This window comes from Octodon degus, unplaced genomic scaffold (assembly GCF_000260255.1).
Source record: "Octodon degus isolate 3935 unplaced genomic scaffold, OctDeg1.0 scaffold00091, whole genome shotgun sequence".
Taxonomy (NCBI): Eukaryota; Metazoa; Chordata; class Mammalia; order Rodentia; family Octodontidae; genus Octodon; species Octodon degus.
Window position 1 is genome coordinate 11,989,031 of NW_004524667.1, and position 14,319 is coordinate 12,003,349.

Genomic DNA, 14,319 nt, shown 5'->3' on the forward strand with positions numbered 1-14,319 from the left:
CTAGCTGATCCTCTTCAAGGTTTTATTGAGCAAGAGACCATCTCTGTTCTAGGTTACTTCTGGATAGGCGTTGAGTCTCCAAGACTGAAGATGGTGGGTACTACCCTTCGCAACCCTGCACCACCCTGAGCTCTCCAGGACAGCTCCTCCTCAGTAGGGGCTGTTACAGGCACTTTAGCATCTCATCAAGGGGAACTGTGAGGAGGACCTTTCCAAGTAGGGGGCTGAGAACCGAGGGAGGAGGTCAGGGACCTCCTTTCGCACCTCCTGCAGGGTCCCGACCTGCCCTCCCCACTTCTAGGCAGCCCAAAGAACTACCCCAAAGGTCCAGCTCCTTGGCTTCGAGGCGCCAGGGAGCTGTTCTGGCGCTCAGCAGGCCTCTGGCCAGAGCTGGATGGAGGCGGAGGTAGAGGTGGAGGTGGAGTGGGCGAGGAGGGGCGCCCGGTCACGTGCGCGCTAGGACCGCAATAAATGCCCGCGAGGGCGAGGGAGCAGCGGAAGCGCTTGGCGCCGGGCTCTGCGCTCGGTCAGCACCCCGAGGGAGCGCTAGGTCGCCGCCAAGCCCCGCTCTTGTCCCCGCCTCTCGCCCTTACAGAGAAAGCTCCGAGACACCCGCCGCCCAGCCTGGCAAGCTAAGGAGGATGCTCCCTATCCGCCGCGACTCGCCGATCTAACTTTGGAGCGCTTTGCCTGTCGCTTGCAGGTCGCAAACGAGCGGAGGAGGCGAAGGCTCCCCCTGCAGCGAGCGCCCTTTCCGCGCAGGGACCCGCGGCTCCTGGGCCCTGGTAACGGGGCTGCCGTTCGCAGCGCTGGTGACGGCGGGAGGCGGCTGCAGAGGCCGCGCAGCCGCCCAGTTCTCCGCTGTCCCGGGGACCTAACGCTGGAGAGGTAAGGGCGTTTCTAAAACGCGCCGCGGAGGGGTCAGGCTGTAACCTTCTCTTAGACCCTCTTTTCTTTTTAATCGTTTCTTAAAGAGAAAATAAAAGCCATCTTTAGAAAATGGTGGGCACGAAGGGTAGGTGGGATCCTGGAAAAGCGGAGGCTAGCGCGCGAGCGGGAGCTTGTTCTCCTGAACTCATTTCAGCTCATTTCGCCTCCTCTCTGGGACGCGCGCCCTCCGCTGGGATTAAGCGGCTAGCGTGCGCCCGCGGTGTCTGGGAGCCGAAGTTATGAAGTTGCCAAGGCTGAGGCTATCTCGGGTGAGGGCCACAGGTTAGGCACAAACTTTCCAGGAAACAATGAGCTACTGACTTGCGCCTGGAAAAAAGAATTTTTCCAGTGACCCGACCTCTTCTCTTGCTGCAGTTCCCGGACCCTCTCCATGCACCATGGAATCATGTTTGTACAGCACGTTTGTACTTTAAAAATATTTGCCCTGAATTTCGGACTGTTTATGGACGTTATAAATATCTGTGACCCAGAAAAGGGACATCAAAAATTGCAATAATCTAGATCATTACAAGTAAAACAAAGTGCACTTTGTAGGCTATCTAGAATATATAGCCATTTCAATTCTTGTAATTCACAAATTATTTTAAAGTTATGAATCTTTTAAGCTACTTTGGTATGTTTTTTAGCTTCATGGGTGCCTTTGAAAATATAGTTATTTTGTGGAAACAGTATATTGTATAAAATGCTCTGGAAGAAAGCAGCAAGTTGGATTAAATTATTGCAAAAAGTGAAAGTCCACTTGCTGGTATTATGTGGCAGATCAAACTGGCACACTCTTTTTCAAACTCTTATTTTGCTTTTGTTCTCAGAAAAGTAATATCTGCAGGTATTTTCATCTTAATCACGTGACATGTCGTTTTAGCCAAAAGGAGTGGAAGAGGCTGTCTTGGAGATTTTCCCAGGGAAATCCTGAGATCGTTCATTATGAAGTGCACCGCGCGGGAGTGGCTCAGAGTAACCACAGTGCTATTCATGGCGAGAGCAATCCCAGCCATGGTGGTTCCTAACGCCACTCTATTGGAAAAGCTTTTGGAAAAATACATGGATGAGGATGGTGAGTGGTGGACAGCCAAGCAGAGAGGAAAAAGGGCCATCACAGACAATGACATGCAGAGTATCTTGGACCTTCATAATAAGTTACGAAGTCAGGTGTATCCAACAGCTTCTAATATGGAGTATATGGTAAGGACATTTTTCAAGAGGTATTTACAACTCATGATTTCAGCCACCCTGGTTAAATAGCCTCGTGCTATTCTTTAACCTTTTACCAATTTTCCTGTGTGAAATAAAAGGTTTTCTTCAAGGATATCTTTCCCCGCACCTTCTTTTATTAATGTTCATTTTTTATTCTAAGAGTTCTTTGAATGTTAGCGTAGGATGAAATTCTTTCAGATACAGTGATCCTACTAAGTTCTAAACTCAACTGTTACTGGGAAGGTTACTGAAAATGCTCTTAAATGATTTAGGAGAACTGTTGCATCCTAGGCCTGATAGAAGCTGCTTAACAAGGTGGACGTGGAAAATTTAGAGACTAAGAGTTTGAAGCCGCTTTTAAGTATATATACAGATATATATATATATATATATATACACACTATACTTTATAGGGGCCTTTATTTCTCATGTAAATAATACTGTGATATTGGAAATGATGCATTTTTGTGATTGCTTTGTGTTATGGTGCTTTGGTAACACCCCGTAATTATTTGTGAACTTTGCAGTATTAAAATAAAGCTAGTTAAAAGATTAAGCAAAAGTGATATTCAGTGTATCCTTACTAATCTTATAATTATGCACCATGACAAGTTTGAGACACAGAATTATTCCTTTAATAGTACTAGCATATCCTGCATATTTAGAAAACTTTAGGAAAATCTATTATGTATTATTTCTTGAGTCAGGAACCCATTAGCAAAACATGACAATGAACAGTTGCTGGGATAGCAAAACTTACTTAAGGAACATTAGAAATTGTATTTCTTGTGTGAGCGCACTTCAGGATGCAGTTAATTTTAGTGCGTTCTAGTTTTTCTTACTCTACATTTATGTCTGTTGTTCTGGATATTCCCCATTGAGGTAACTTTCAAGACACCTGATGTTCTAAGTCTCCATCATCCATTACAAAATATTCCATCACATGATTTATCTTTTGCTGAAAAAATATTTCTACTCTGAAGAAAGTAGGTAGTAATTAACCAAGAGAACTGGTAAATTTAGATTTGGATCTGGTAATCAGACTACCTGGGCTTAACTCCTAGCCCAGACAGACAACAAAGGCTTGTGGCACGGGGTCTTTACCACTTTTTCTGCGCTTCGGTTTCCTCATGTTGAGGCCGAGCACTCATCTCGGGTGGTTGTGAGGGTGGTTGTGAATACTGAGCAAGGTAACTTGTGGAAAGTTTAGCTCATGAATAAGTGCATTGCAAGGTCTCAGTAAATATTCCTAGGACCTATGTAAGTAGTTGTACATCTCCTCTTATTTAAATATAATTTCTAAAGCTATTATTAATTCTTCTCCAAATTCTGTGCTCATGCACATCTCTGATGTCTGATATTTGTGCTTTGCGTGAGTTTTAAAGGGTTTGTTCAAAGTGAATAATTCTATGAATTCTTCATCTGTGAGCCTTCAAACAGTGCTAGTTATGGAGCATTTCCTAATCGCCAGCTGTGTGCTTATTTCATGTGGACAGGGCTTTGGTGGCCTTTTATTTAAGATAAGAACTTGGGGGTTCAAACCCACAAAAGGGAGGATGAGAATATTTGTGTGTGATTCAAATAATATGGAAATCATGAAAGAATAGTTCTGTGATTCCTGTTTGTGTCCAACTTCCAAAAAAAAAAAAAATAACTGTCTATTGTATAATGTCTGGTCTGGGATGTTTATATGGGTTTCTTTTCAGTTTCACTGGTTTCATTCTTTCCTTGAAATGTCGATTCAGAAACCAGCCAGGGTTGGTGTTCTGTTGCCCCTAGATACTATTAGCACTGGCACTGTGTCTTGGCCATTAACCAGGCTACAGAGGATTTCAATGCCCCTCTGTAGTGCTGCAATATGCTTTTTTAGAACACACAGTTAAGGGGAAGTTAAAAAAAAACCCACTACCTCTTGGAAATACTGCTGATTTATACATTTTATAGCACTTTAAGTACAGAGGTTGATCAATCTTTTAAAATAAAATTTATTCAAATTATTATTTAAAGTATATCCTGAGAAAATGCCATTTTAAAACTGGCCAAATAACTGTCTCTTGGAAAATCTGCAGGGCTCAATGAGAAATGTTACTATTTTTGGCAACTTATACCTCAGATGTCATTTCATATTTGAATAGGCAGTCACCTCATTTATAATTGGTGCTTATTTTACCTTTATTTCTAAGATCCATCTGCACTCATTAATGTCACATCTTCACCCCTGTTCTTTATCCTCATTGTATTTGTGGGGTTAAAAATCAACTCTGGAGGACTATGCATTTCCTTGGAAAGCTTGTAGGTTAATTGCAAAGAAAGAATTGATACATTTGAAATTCTTTCGTTAAACAATGTCACAACATTTTTCTTTCATGTCTATGAATTGCATCAGTGGGTTACAAAATAATGGAGCATTCCTAGGTGTGAGGACTAATAAGTGGAGACCATGAGGCATATGCCGCTGTGGTCAGCACCACAAATTGTAGGAGAGATAGAAAGGCATAGGTCAGTAAAGAAATAAGGAAAGCCAAATTCAGAGTAGCAAGAATTGTCAGCCTGGATGTAGAGAACTAGACACAGATTAGGCTGTTGAAAGTCCACACCTGTGGTGAATTGAGGATGGGTAAGTGAGTGATGACAGGAACCAGTAATCCTAAAGAGAGAAATTAGCAACATTTAATTTAGTGTAAAATGAGAAACTGGAGGCTGTAGGTCATTGAATGAAGCCAGTAGATTTTAGAGAGGTAAAATGCTATATATGGTTAGATTTCCAAATATCTGTGTAAAAATATGTAACTGTTTATTTTTATTTTAAAATATTTTTATTTTTTAAATTTTTTCCTCATATTCTGGAGGGACTTAAAATTTAACATATCAATACTTGATGGAAAATACCTGCTCCATGTTATGCCTAAAATGTTTGATATTCAGACAGATTGTGAGGTTAAGCTCAACTGCCTGTGTTGTAGGGTAATAATAATAAGTTTCACTTCTGGAGAGTTAACAACCTAACTTTGCAGACCAAAAATTAGAGAAAAACAGGGGCTGCAAGGACAGCCAACATTTTGGCCCTAGTCTTTCAATGTCAGTTAAGACTCAGGACATAAGAGAACCTGTACTGTAACATCATGTAACTCAGTTGTGTCCCAAATTTTCTGATTAAGGAGATTATGGGGCCACAGAGGAAAGTGATTGACTATGTAAAGTGTACCTAAGGAGAGTCACATGGAGAGAAACATTCTCTCAGGCTTTCACAGATAGCAAATTGGTCAAGGAATGGTTGTGACTCATCCACATGGCTGACACTCAGAAAGGATCTACAAATAGCAGTACAGGGTTTGAGGATAAATCCTTAGGGGATTTGACTGACTTTGGCAAATACAGAAGTTATATTTCTTGTTATATAGGTCTTGCCTTATCTTGGTCTTAACCATCCAGCAGAAAAGTATAAAAACGAAGTATAAAAGTAAAGCCACATTAATATGCTGAGCTGTAAAAGGCTCAAGTCAACAACTTCTTCTTCTTCTTCTTCTTTTTTTTTTTTTTTTTTCAGAACCAGGGATTGAACTCAGGCCTTTGCACTTGCCAGGCAAGCGCTTATGCTGCTGAGCTATCTCCCTGGCCCCAGTCAACAACTTCTGACATTGCCAGTCTTACGAAAAACCAACTACTAGTATGGACTACTGGACTATATTGGAATATTTTGCTGAATTCATGAACCTATAATGCAATGTCAGTGGAATACCCTTCTCTGACAAAACTAGAGAAAAAAGGGGAATACAAATGAACGACCATTTTGTATCTGTATATTCAAAATAGCATAGATATACACCTGCATTCTCTTAATTCAATGAATAGAGAGATTTGTTCTAATAGTGTTTATGGACAGGATATCATGTCTGCATCTTGTACAATGAATAATCACTAAGACAACAATATGCAATGTGTTAATTATTGAAACTGTGCTAGTAATTGGTTTTGAAACTGTCTCATTGCTATTTGTTTCCCAATAAAATTATTTTAAAAAATAAAAAAAATAAATTACGAATAAATAAAAAATACTGACTTTAATATGGATAGAAGTAGGTGCACATTTTGCGTTTCCTGCTTACTGGTATGTTAACTCTGACAGTTGTAACCATTCTGAGCATGGTGCTCTCATTGTCTAAAATCAGTATTAAAATATAAGCACCGAAAGTTGTAGTACCTTGAGAGACTTTACCCAGTGGAAAAGATTTACATTCTTTTTTAAAATGTATTTAGTACAGGGTCTCACTATGCAGCTCAGACTCGTGGTGATCCTCCTGTTTTCAGCCTCCCCAGCACTGGGATTACAGGCATGCACCACCATGCCTTAACTCAGTCTCAACCTCAGCGCCCCTGGAGGTGAGGCCAGCCTGGCATGTGGTACTGGGGATCAAACCCCAGTGCCAGTCCTTGCCTAAGCAGGTGCTTATTGTGCTGAGCTATCTCGCCTGCCCTTAGATTTACATTCTTAAAGCCTTTCCTTCTTGGACATTAAGTCTCTATCACTTACTTTGCCCCTCCCTATTATTATTTCCCAGTCATCTCTCAAAAATTTGTTCCCAAAGTTTTTCCTTTTCCCTCTATGCAAGGGATTATCTGCTCTTTAACTTTAAATATCATCGGATATTCATGCCTGCTTACTTTATTTCTCCATTCAACCATCCTCTCTTTGCCCTTGTTTCTCATATGTCTGAGTGTCTTTTGAATCTTTCTGGGCAATTATATTGTGCAGTAACTTCAGGGAGAAAATGTCTAAAGATAAAGTGAGCCGCGTTTCCTTTTCCTCTTCTCTCATCCCCTTACTGCTTTCCTTCCTAGAATCCTTTTCAATGAGTGCCATTCACATTGCTCATCCTTTCTAGGACACTTTCAAAGAGATAATTTGGTGCATACTCAACTCCTGCCTTCCCTTAGCACACACACAAGGAAATACACAGTTACCTGCCAAATTCAGTAGTTTGTCTGAGGAATGTATTTTGAATACATCTCTTCTATTTCTTCCTCATCTTTGCTCTTTATCTCACACCTACACTGACTCCATGGTGGCTTCCCACCAAGCAGTCTGTTTCTACTTTATTTTTAATTTGCTCCACTCCCCTCTTTGGTAGGTAGTAAGGGTGCTTTATGCATCTAACAGATCTGTGGTCACTCAGCAGAATAAAAGTTCCGTTGATTTGTGGGAGGCTTGTGAATTGAGCCCTCCAGGATGAGCTCAGTAAAGGAAACCTTTACTGAGTGGTTATCTGCTTTGTAGCTTTCAGCTTGCATGAATCTATAAGCACATTGAAGTACTTGCTGTTCTTGATGTTGGATGTCTTTCCTCATGTCTCTGAACCTGTGCCTATCCAGTACCCTCTGTGCCTGGATGCCTGTACTATGTCTCCTAAAAAACCCTATTATCTGTCTCTGAAGACTAAGCTCAAACATTGCCTTCCCAGTGAAGCTTTCTCTGGTAACTCTCCCCCAATCCTACGCCTAAAGTATTTGATTGTCACCCGCTTACTGTATTTTTTTTTTGAAATGAACTAATTACCTTTTCCATGACTTTTTAATTCCTAGAAAGGTAAGCATCATATCTTACTTATCTCTGTTCTCCAGTGCCTGGTATATATATAAGAGGTAAGGTAGTCAGCAATGTTTATTATGATTAAATGCTCAGTAATAAACATAAATGTTTATTATGATTAAATAAGTATGTGTTGAAAGAAGGGATGGATGGAGGAATAGGTAAAACTATATCTGAGACAAGTGTTGAAGATAGCTTTACAAAGAAGCATCAAAATTATTAAAATAATAATGTTCTAGAAGGTAAGATAACAAACATGGGAAATTTGAAACATTTGAGTCCTTCAAAAATTTCAGCACATGTATGTTATTAATGTGTTTTCAAAGTATTTATGGAATGCTAAAAATTGCCATTGACTATAAAGTTAGTAGTAAAGATCTTCAAATATTCTTAACAAATAATAAAATAAATAAGTCTTTATCCCTTTCTCCAAATTTTAAAAGTCTCTTAAAACATTATACATTGACTAAAATCCAAAATAATATATTATTGTACAAAGCATACCCATTTGAAGAATAGAGTTCAGCATCTGACTTAAACAGGACACATGGAACACTTGTAGAAACCATTTTCTGATGTTACTACTATTTCCTTGTCTTTCTAGAGCTGTTGGCACACTACTGGGAGAGTTGTTGGCACGTCTGCACTCACCTTACATGTGGGTGAGGATCCCAGGAGAACCTTGGCATGGTATTTTGCCAAATGTGAAGCAAAATATATTTAAAAGCTTTCCTCTTGCTAAACAGCCAGAGACTCTAATCTGGGTGGTATTTTCGGTCTCTGGTGCACGTTACAGCAAGCAATGACATGGTTCCAGTTTGTTACATACATTCTTTCTAAGCTCATGCTTAAAACTGAAATAAGCTTTTAAGTTCTTTTCCTATGCTTTGGTATAGTGCATAATTCCAGAAACTGAACATGGGCTAGCCCAGTGTACTGAGCGGGGCACTGCTAGTCTGAGATATGAGAAGTCGATCTTTAGTTTGTCAAATTGTTCCGTTTTCTTGTAAGTTCATGTTTTCTGATACGTTTTGCTACTAGCGGCATATACCTAGAATAAATACAGCTTCATAACTTATGTAGACAGAAATTAATGTTTACATATCTTTTGTTTGTTTGTTTGGTACTAGAAATTAAATACAGGTCTTTGGGGATTTTAGACAAGTTTTTGCTGATGAGCTATACCTGCAGTGCCTTGTATTTTATTTTGAGATAGCATATTCCTAAATTGTCCAAGCTGACCTTGAACTTACAAGTGTTCTGCCTGAGGCTTCTGAGTAGCTGGCATTAAATGGATGCACTATCATACCCAGTTACACATTTCTGAATCTTGCTCAGTGTATTGGGAACTCATTTTAATTAAGTTTTTTATTGCAACTCTTGATTCCTAAGAAAACTTTTTTCCTCTGTACCAATACTTAACTGGTACTTTTTCTTTCTTTCTTTCTTTCTTTCTTTCTTTCTTTCTTTCTTTCTTTCTTTCTTTCTTTCTTCTTCTTTCTTTCTCTTTCTTTTTTTTTTTTTTTGGTGGAACTGATGATTGAACTCAGGTCCTTGCACTTGTCAGAAAAGCACTTATTCTACTGAGTCATCTTCCCAGCCCCTTAACTGGTAATTTTCAAAAGTTAAATATTTGGGGGGCTGGGGAGATGGCTCAGTAGAACCGGGGATTGACTTCAATCCCCGGTTACACACACACACACACACACACACACACACACACACACACACAAAAAAAGTTAAATATTTTCAACTTTAAAATCCAGCATTTGCATATACTTAAAGATGCACAAAATCTTTGTTGGTTCATAGAATATTATCTATCATGGTATCATCTATAAAGGTATTAAAACTTACTCTAAATTTAAAGTAGCTTATTAAATATGTCTAATGTGTTTTTTTGTTTTATAGTACTGTTTAGAAATAATATAAGCATCTTTTTCTCCAAAACTTTAAAGTTTCTAAAACCTTAATTTCAAAGTCCACATACATGGCAATACTTATAGGAAGAAAGTGACATTATAACCTAGTTCTATGGAATATAGTAACTACCCTTTAGGAAACCTTTGGAATTCCTGGAGATTAAAGATTCTCCTTTAAATAGAAACTACATATGCAAGTTGTTAGAAAAGTAAGGGAATGGGTACAGTTACAATAAGTGTATGAATGCCAAGAGCACAAATACTGCCATGCGATTTTAGACTTGGCTTTACTGATTCCGTCATCCAGAGTATCCTGGGTCTTTACCACCCGCAGTCTCTGTTGATGATGCAGCAGTGAGCACAACAAGCATTCTCCCTTTCATGGAATCAAGGCAAAGCCTGGAATCTTCAGGCAGCACCGGTGGGTCTGTAGATGACAGAGAAAGCCTGGCAAGTGCTGTAGAAGAGGAGGTCAGAACATAATCAGGAAAGACAGATATAGATCATTGTAGAGACTCTTACTTTTTTTCTGTGGTGCAAAGTGATTTACATATTTGAATAGCGTAACAGAGTATTTATACTTACTCGGAAGTGTTACAACTTTGTAGAAAATAGACTTTAGGTGGCAGAAGAAGGAGCAGGTTGTGAGCATAGAGACAAAGCAAATAGAATAATCCAGCTTCTTTGGGTAAGAGTGGAGAGACAGCCATGAAGTGACAGGGCGTGAATATAAACATCACTCTAATCATACCATTAATTCTGATAAATCTTGATAAAAAAACCTGTTGCAAGATTAATAAAATTCACTTGGCAGCAAGCTGCCAGCAGGATTTTCTGCACCTAATGGAAGATTTAAATTAATCCAAGTCTTGGGTGTAATAGTTTGAAAATTGGTGGCAGTTTCCATTCTGGTTTAAATACCCACAGAGAAGACTCTACATACTTCAGTTTACAGGACATCCCAGATTGGGTGCAGAGGTGTCACTAGTTACTTGGTACCCATTTTATCAACATAATACCAAAAGTAGGTAGAACTGGAACCTGATCCTATTTTCCAGCATAGACTCTTCTTTTCTGCATCTGTTCTGCTCTCCCTCTCCTCAAACACAACATTTTACTTCACTCCCTCCTTAATGGAACATGAAAATTTTAGTGTGAGGTGAGGACAGTGGTTTTTGTCTAAATCGCCACTGTACTGTCTTGGAGTGTGTCACTTTAATTTTGAGGTAGCACAGATAGATTTTGGATGTGAGATATGACAATTCAGTTTTTGATGTAGGAACTTCACACATCAGAGCTGCTGTTTGCTAAAGTGGGGGCCAGTGGGGATGGAGCAGCTTCTGGTAGAGAATGCAGCTAGCTGCTTGACTTTGGAATGTGCTACACTTAGCTATGAAAATGAATTTGTCAAATGTTCAACTGTATGGTTATATGGCCCAATCTCAAATATAGTTACAATTCATTAGTAGAATCAGTAAAATTATGAGGAAGGATGTGATCTTATTTCTAGTGTCAAAATTGACTCTGACTATCATATAGAGGATAGTCTGAATAATAGCCAAGACTGAAAGCAGAAAGAATTAAGGAATAGATTGCTTTATTTTGGATGGCAGATGATGTTGAGCTAGACCAAGGTGAGACTGACAAAGATGTGGACTGTTTTAGTGAATGTTTTGACAATATTGCTGGCTGGTTTTGTTGAAAGATTTGAGGTGAACATGAAGGTTAAGGGGTTCTGGATATTCCTAGGTTTTTATAGGTCTTTTTGTGAAAAGTTGAAGCATTTGTTGAAATGGGAGGAGGAATTGGAGACCAGATTAATTCTGGGATTTTAGGTGCCACGACACCCTTAGTTGCACTTAATGGTTAATGAAGAAGTAGGATTGGAGATGAAAATGTGGAAATCAAGATGTTATTAAGAGGAATCTGAACTGGTGTCTGAGTAGCATTTTCCAAAGAGATTTTTTTTAGTGTGTGAGGGTTGAATGCTTTAGGTTAGGACATGGAAGACAATACTACCCAGAGGTAAAGAAAAAAGAAGATGCTTATAAAAAAGCTGAGAACAAGTGGTCAGCAAGCTTGTATGAAAAGATAGAATAGTGTGGTGTCCTAGAAGCTTACAAGAGGAGAGATCAAGTGTTTCAGTCATTTTCTTATCCAACATTCACAATTTAAAGAAGAGGTTGAATTTGGCTCACAGGTTTAAGGGGATTCAGTCCATGGTATCTGGTTCTAAGTCAGGAAAGGAATAGTGGAAGGGTATGGTGGAGGACCAGCTCACATCATGGCCACCAGGATGCAGAGACTGAAGGAGGGAACCAGGGAAGGAGATGTGCCCTTTCCCGGTAACACCCACAGTGACCCATCTCTTCCAACCAGTCTACCTTCCAATAACACACCTATGTACTGAACTCATAGTGAATGATTCCACTGATCAATGTAGCACCCTCTGATTCAATCACCTCTCCAAAGCCCAACTTCTAGGCACATGAAGGTTTTGAAGAACACTGTAGATAAAACTAGAAAATCAGCAAAGGAGAAGTCACCATTTTTCAGTGTTGTTGCAATGTTGCATGAGATGAAGAGAAAAGTTCAAAAATGGTTTTGCCATCTTTGACTTCCCTGGTAACCTTTGTATGTGTAGTTTCACTGATGAAGTATGCTGAGAAGTCCTACTGGAGAAATAAGGAGAGACTTGAGGGTGAGCAAGTGGTGAAGTGACTTTAATTTCTCAAGATGCCATTGTCTTAAAGGGTACCGAAAAAATAAAGAAGAGGAGAATAAGATAAAGCTCTTCATTTTTTAGTGAGCAGTCTTATAAAATTAATTAGAATGGACCAGTTGAGAAAGCAAAGGATAAAAATGAAAAATATAGCAACAAAATCAGGTCACTTTTTCTAACAGGCAAATATGAGGGTGTGGGCATAGGAGCAGGAAGTTTGATGTATTTGATACTTAAAATAGAAAGGAACTTTTACTCAGATGTTCCTATTTTTCCAGTAAACTATGAAGCCAGATAGATCATTAGTTAAGACTGACTGGGTAAAAATGAAGTGGGTCTGAGGATAGGATGTTGTGAACATAGTACTTTTAGAAATTTCCATGTAATTTTAGTAGAGTCAGGTGGAAGTTCTGAGGTCATTTGAGTTTACTTGTTTCACATTGCTTTATACTCAGATGTCTGATATGGGAGAAGCTTACTTCTGTGGCAAGTTATTGCCCAAAAGTCAGAGAAACTTTATGTATTGGCAGTTTCATTGGTTGGACACTGTCACAAGCCTGAGTATTGGAGAGGGTTGACTAGGGAACTCCTGGAGGTAAGAAAGATATAAGGACATATTAGTAGAGGGTCATTTTTTAAGTATTCAGATATTAAATAATATATATCAGGATGCTGACCATAAATTGTTTGAGGCTTACATTGCAAATTGAATGCTAAATATAGATATTTATATAAGAATTCTAGAAATCAATTTGGGGAATTAAAAGTGTAACTTGGATTATAGGTTATTAAACCAGCCAAAGCTAATGTGGATAACTGTATTCTCTGAACTTACTTTTTTATCTTCTTTCAACTATTAACAAAATCAGTGAGGTATAATTAAGTCAAATGTTTACTTATAACTTATTGGGGAAAGAGCAACAGACATCTAGAGTAAGCCAGGAGGCTGGGTGAATGGATAACTGGATCTAGAATTCAGCTTTTTCTTTTCTTTAATGTTCTATTTATAAAATGGTAATGGTAATGAAAAGAAATGGATCTTCATTTCACTTCATTTTGAGAAATACTTAGAATCAGAAGAGATTCTAAAGCTTGACCAATGAGATGCCTCAAAACCTATAGTTTAAATTGTTATATTTGGGTAAGGTGTAGAAATGAAGTATCAACATAGCCCAGTTCTGCTGGACAGTGAAAGGTGGATACAATGATTGACAGGACAGACTTTACAGGTCATATGATTGAGAGGGGAGGGAGTAGGACTTCAGAGTGGAGGGGTGTGGATGGAAGGGTTGCAACTTGACAACAGGATAATCAGCCCTTTACTGACACCAGTAATGGATCAACAGGGAGTTATTATTTTCAACACAAATGTCCTCTGTAAATCACCAAAATATTGGACAGACTAGTAAAGATGTAAAATGTAAAACTTAGACTTTCCCAAGACAATTTAAATCTTGAAAGAATGACTAAGATTAGATGCCTAAAAGATAAAAATCTAAATGCTAAAAATCCCAAATGTAAGGATGGGTATGTTAGGAGGATAAGAACTTTTGAATGAAAAGAACAGGTTAAGAGTATTGTTAAATCGAGAATGCTGTGAATAACTTGAATAATCAAAACCAGTTACTATTTCACAAGAGGATGCTCTTATAGTATTATTCTATATGCCTTGTCTTGGCTTTGTGCTCTCTCTCTCTCTCTCTCTCTCTCTCTCTCTCTGGAACCGGGGATTGAACTCAGGCCCTTGTGCTTGCCAGGGAAGTTCCTAGCCCTTTCTAAAAAGTTTTTGACACTGATTTTTTCCAGATTTCTAAGTTGCCCATGTTGGGCTCAAACTTTCACTACTGCCTCAGTTTCCCAGAATGTCCCAGACTGCCGGGATGTCCCATCATGCCTAGCTTGCCTTGAGTTTTTTGATGCTGTTGTAATCTTGCTGAGCTCTC

At 39.1% G+C, this 14,319-nt stretch overlaps 1 protein-coding gene across 1 annotated transcript in view; it reads left to right on the top strand.

Moving 5' to 3' along the window:
- Positions 1–516: 516 nt before the first annotated feature.
- Crispld1 (cysteine rich secretory protein LCCL domain containing 1) overlaps positions 517–14,319 on the top strand; it is a 44,126-nt gene continuing 30,323 nt past the window's right edge. The window contains exons 1-2 of the mRNA XM_023722394.1: positions 517–888; positions 1,814–2,133. Of these exons, the coding sequence (XP_023578162.1) occupies positions 1,876–2,133 (258 nt within the window). The 5' untranslated portion in view covers positions 517–888; positions 1,814–1,875. The remainder of the gene's footprint in view (positions 889–1,813; positions 2,134–14,319) is intronic.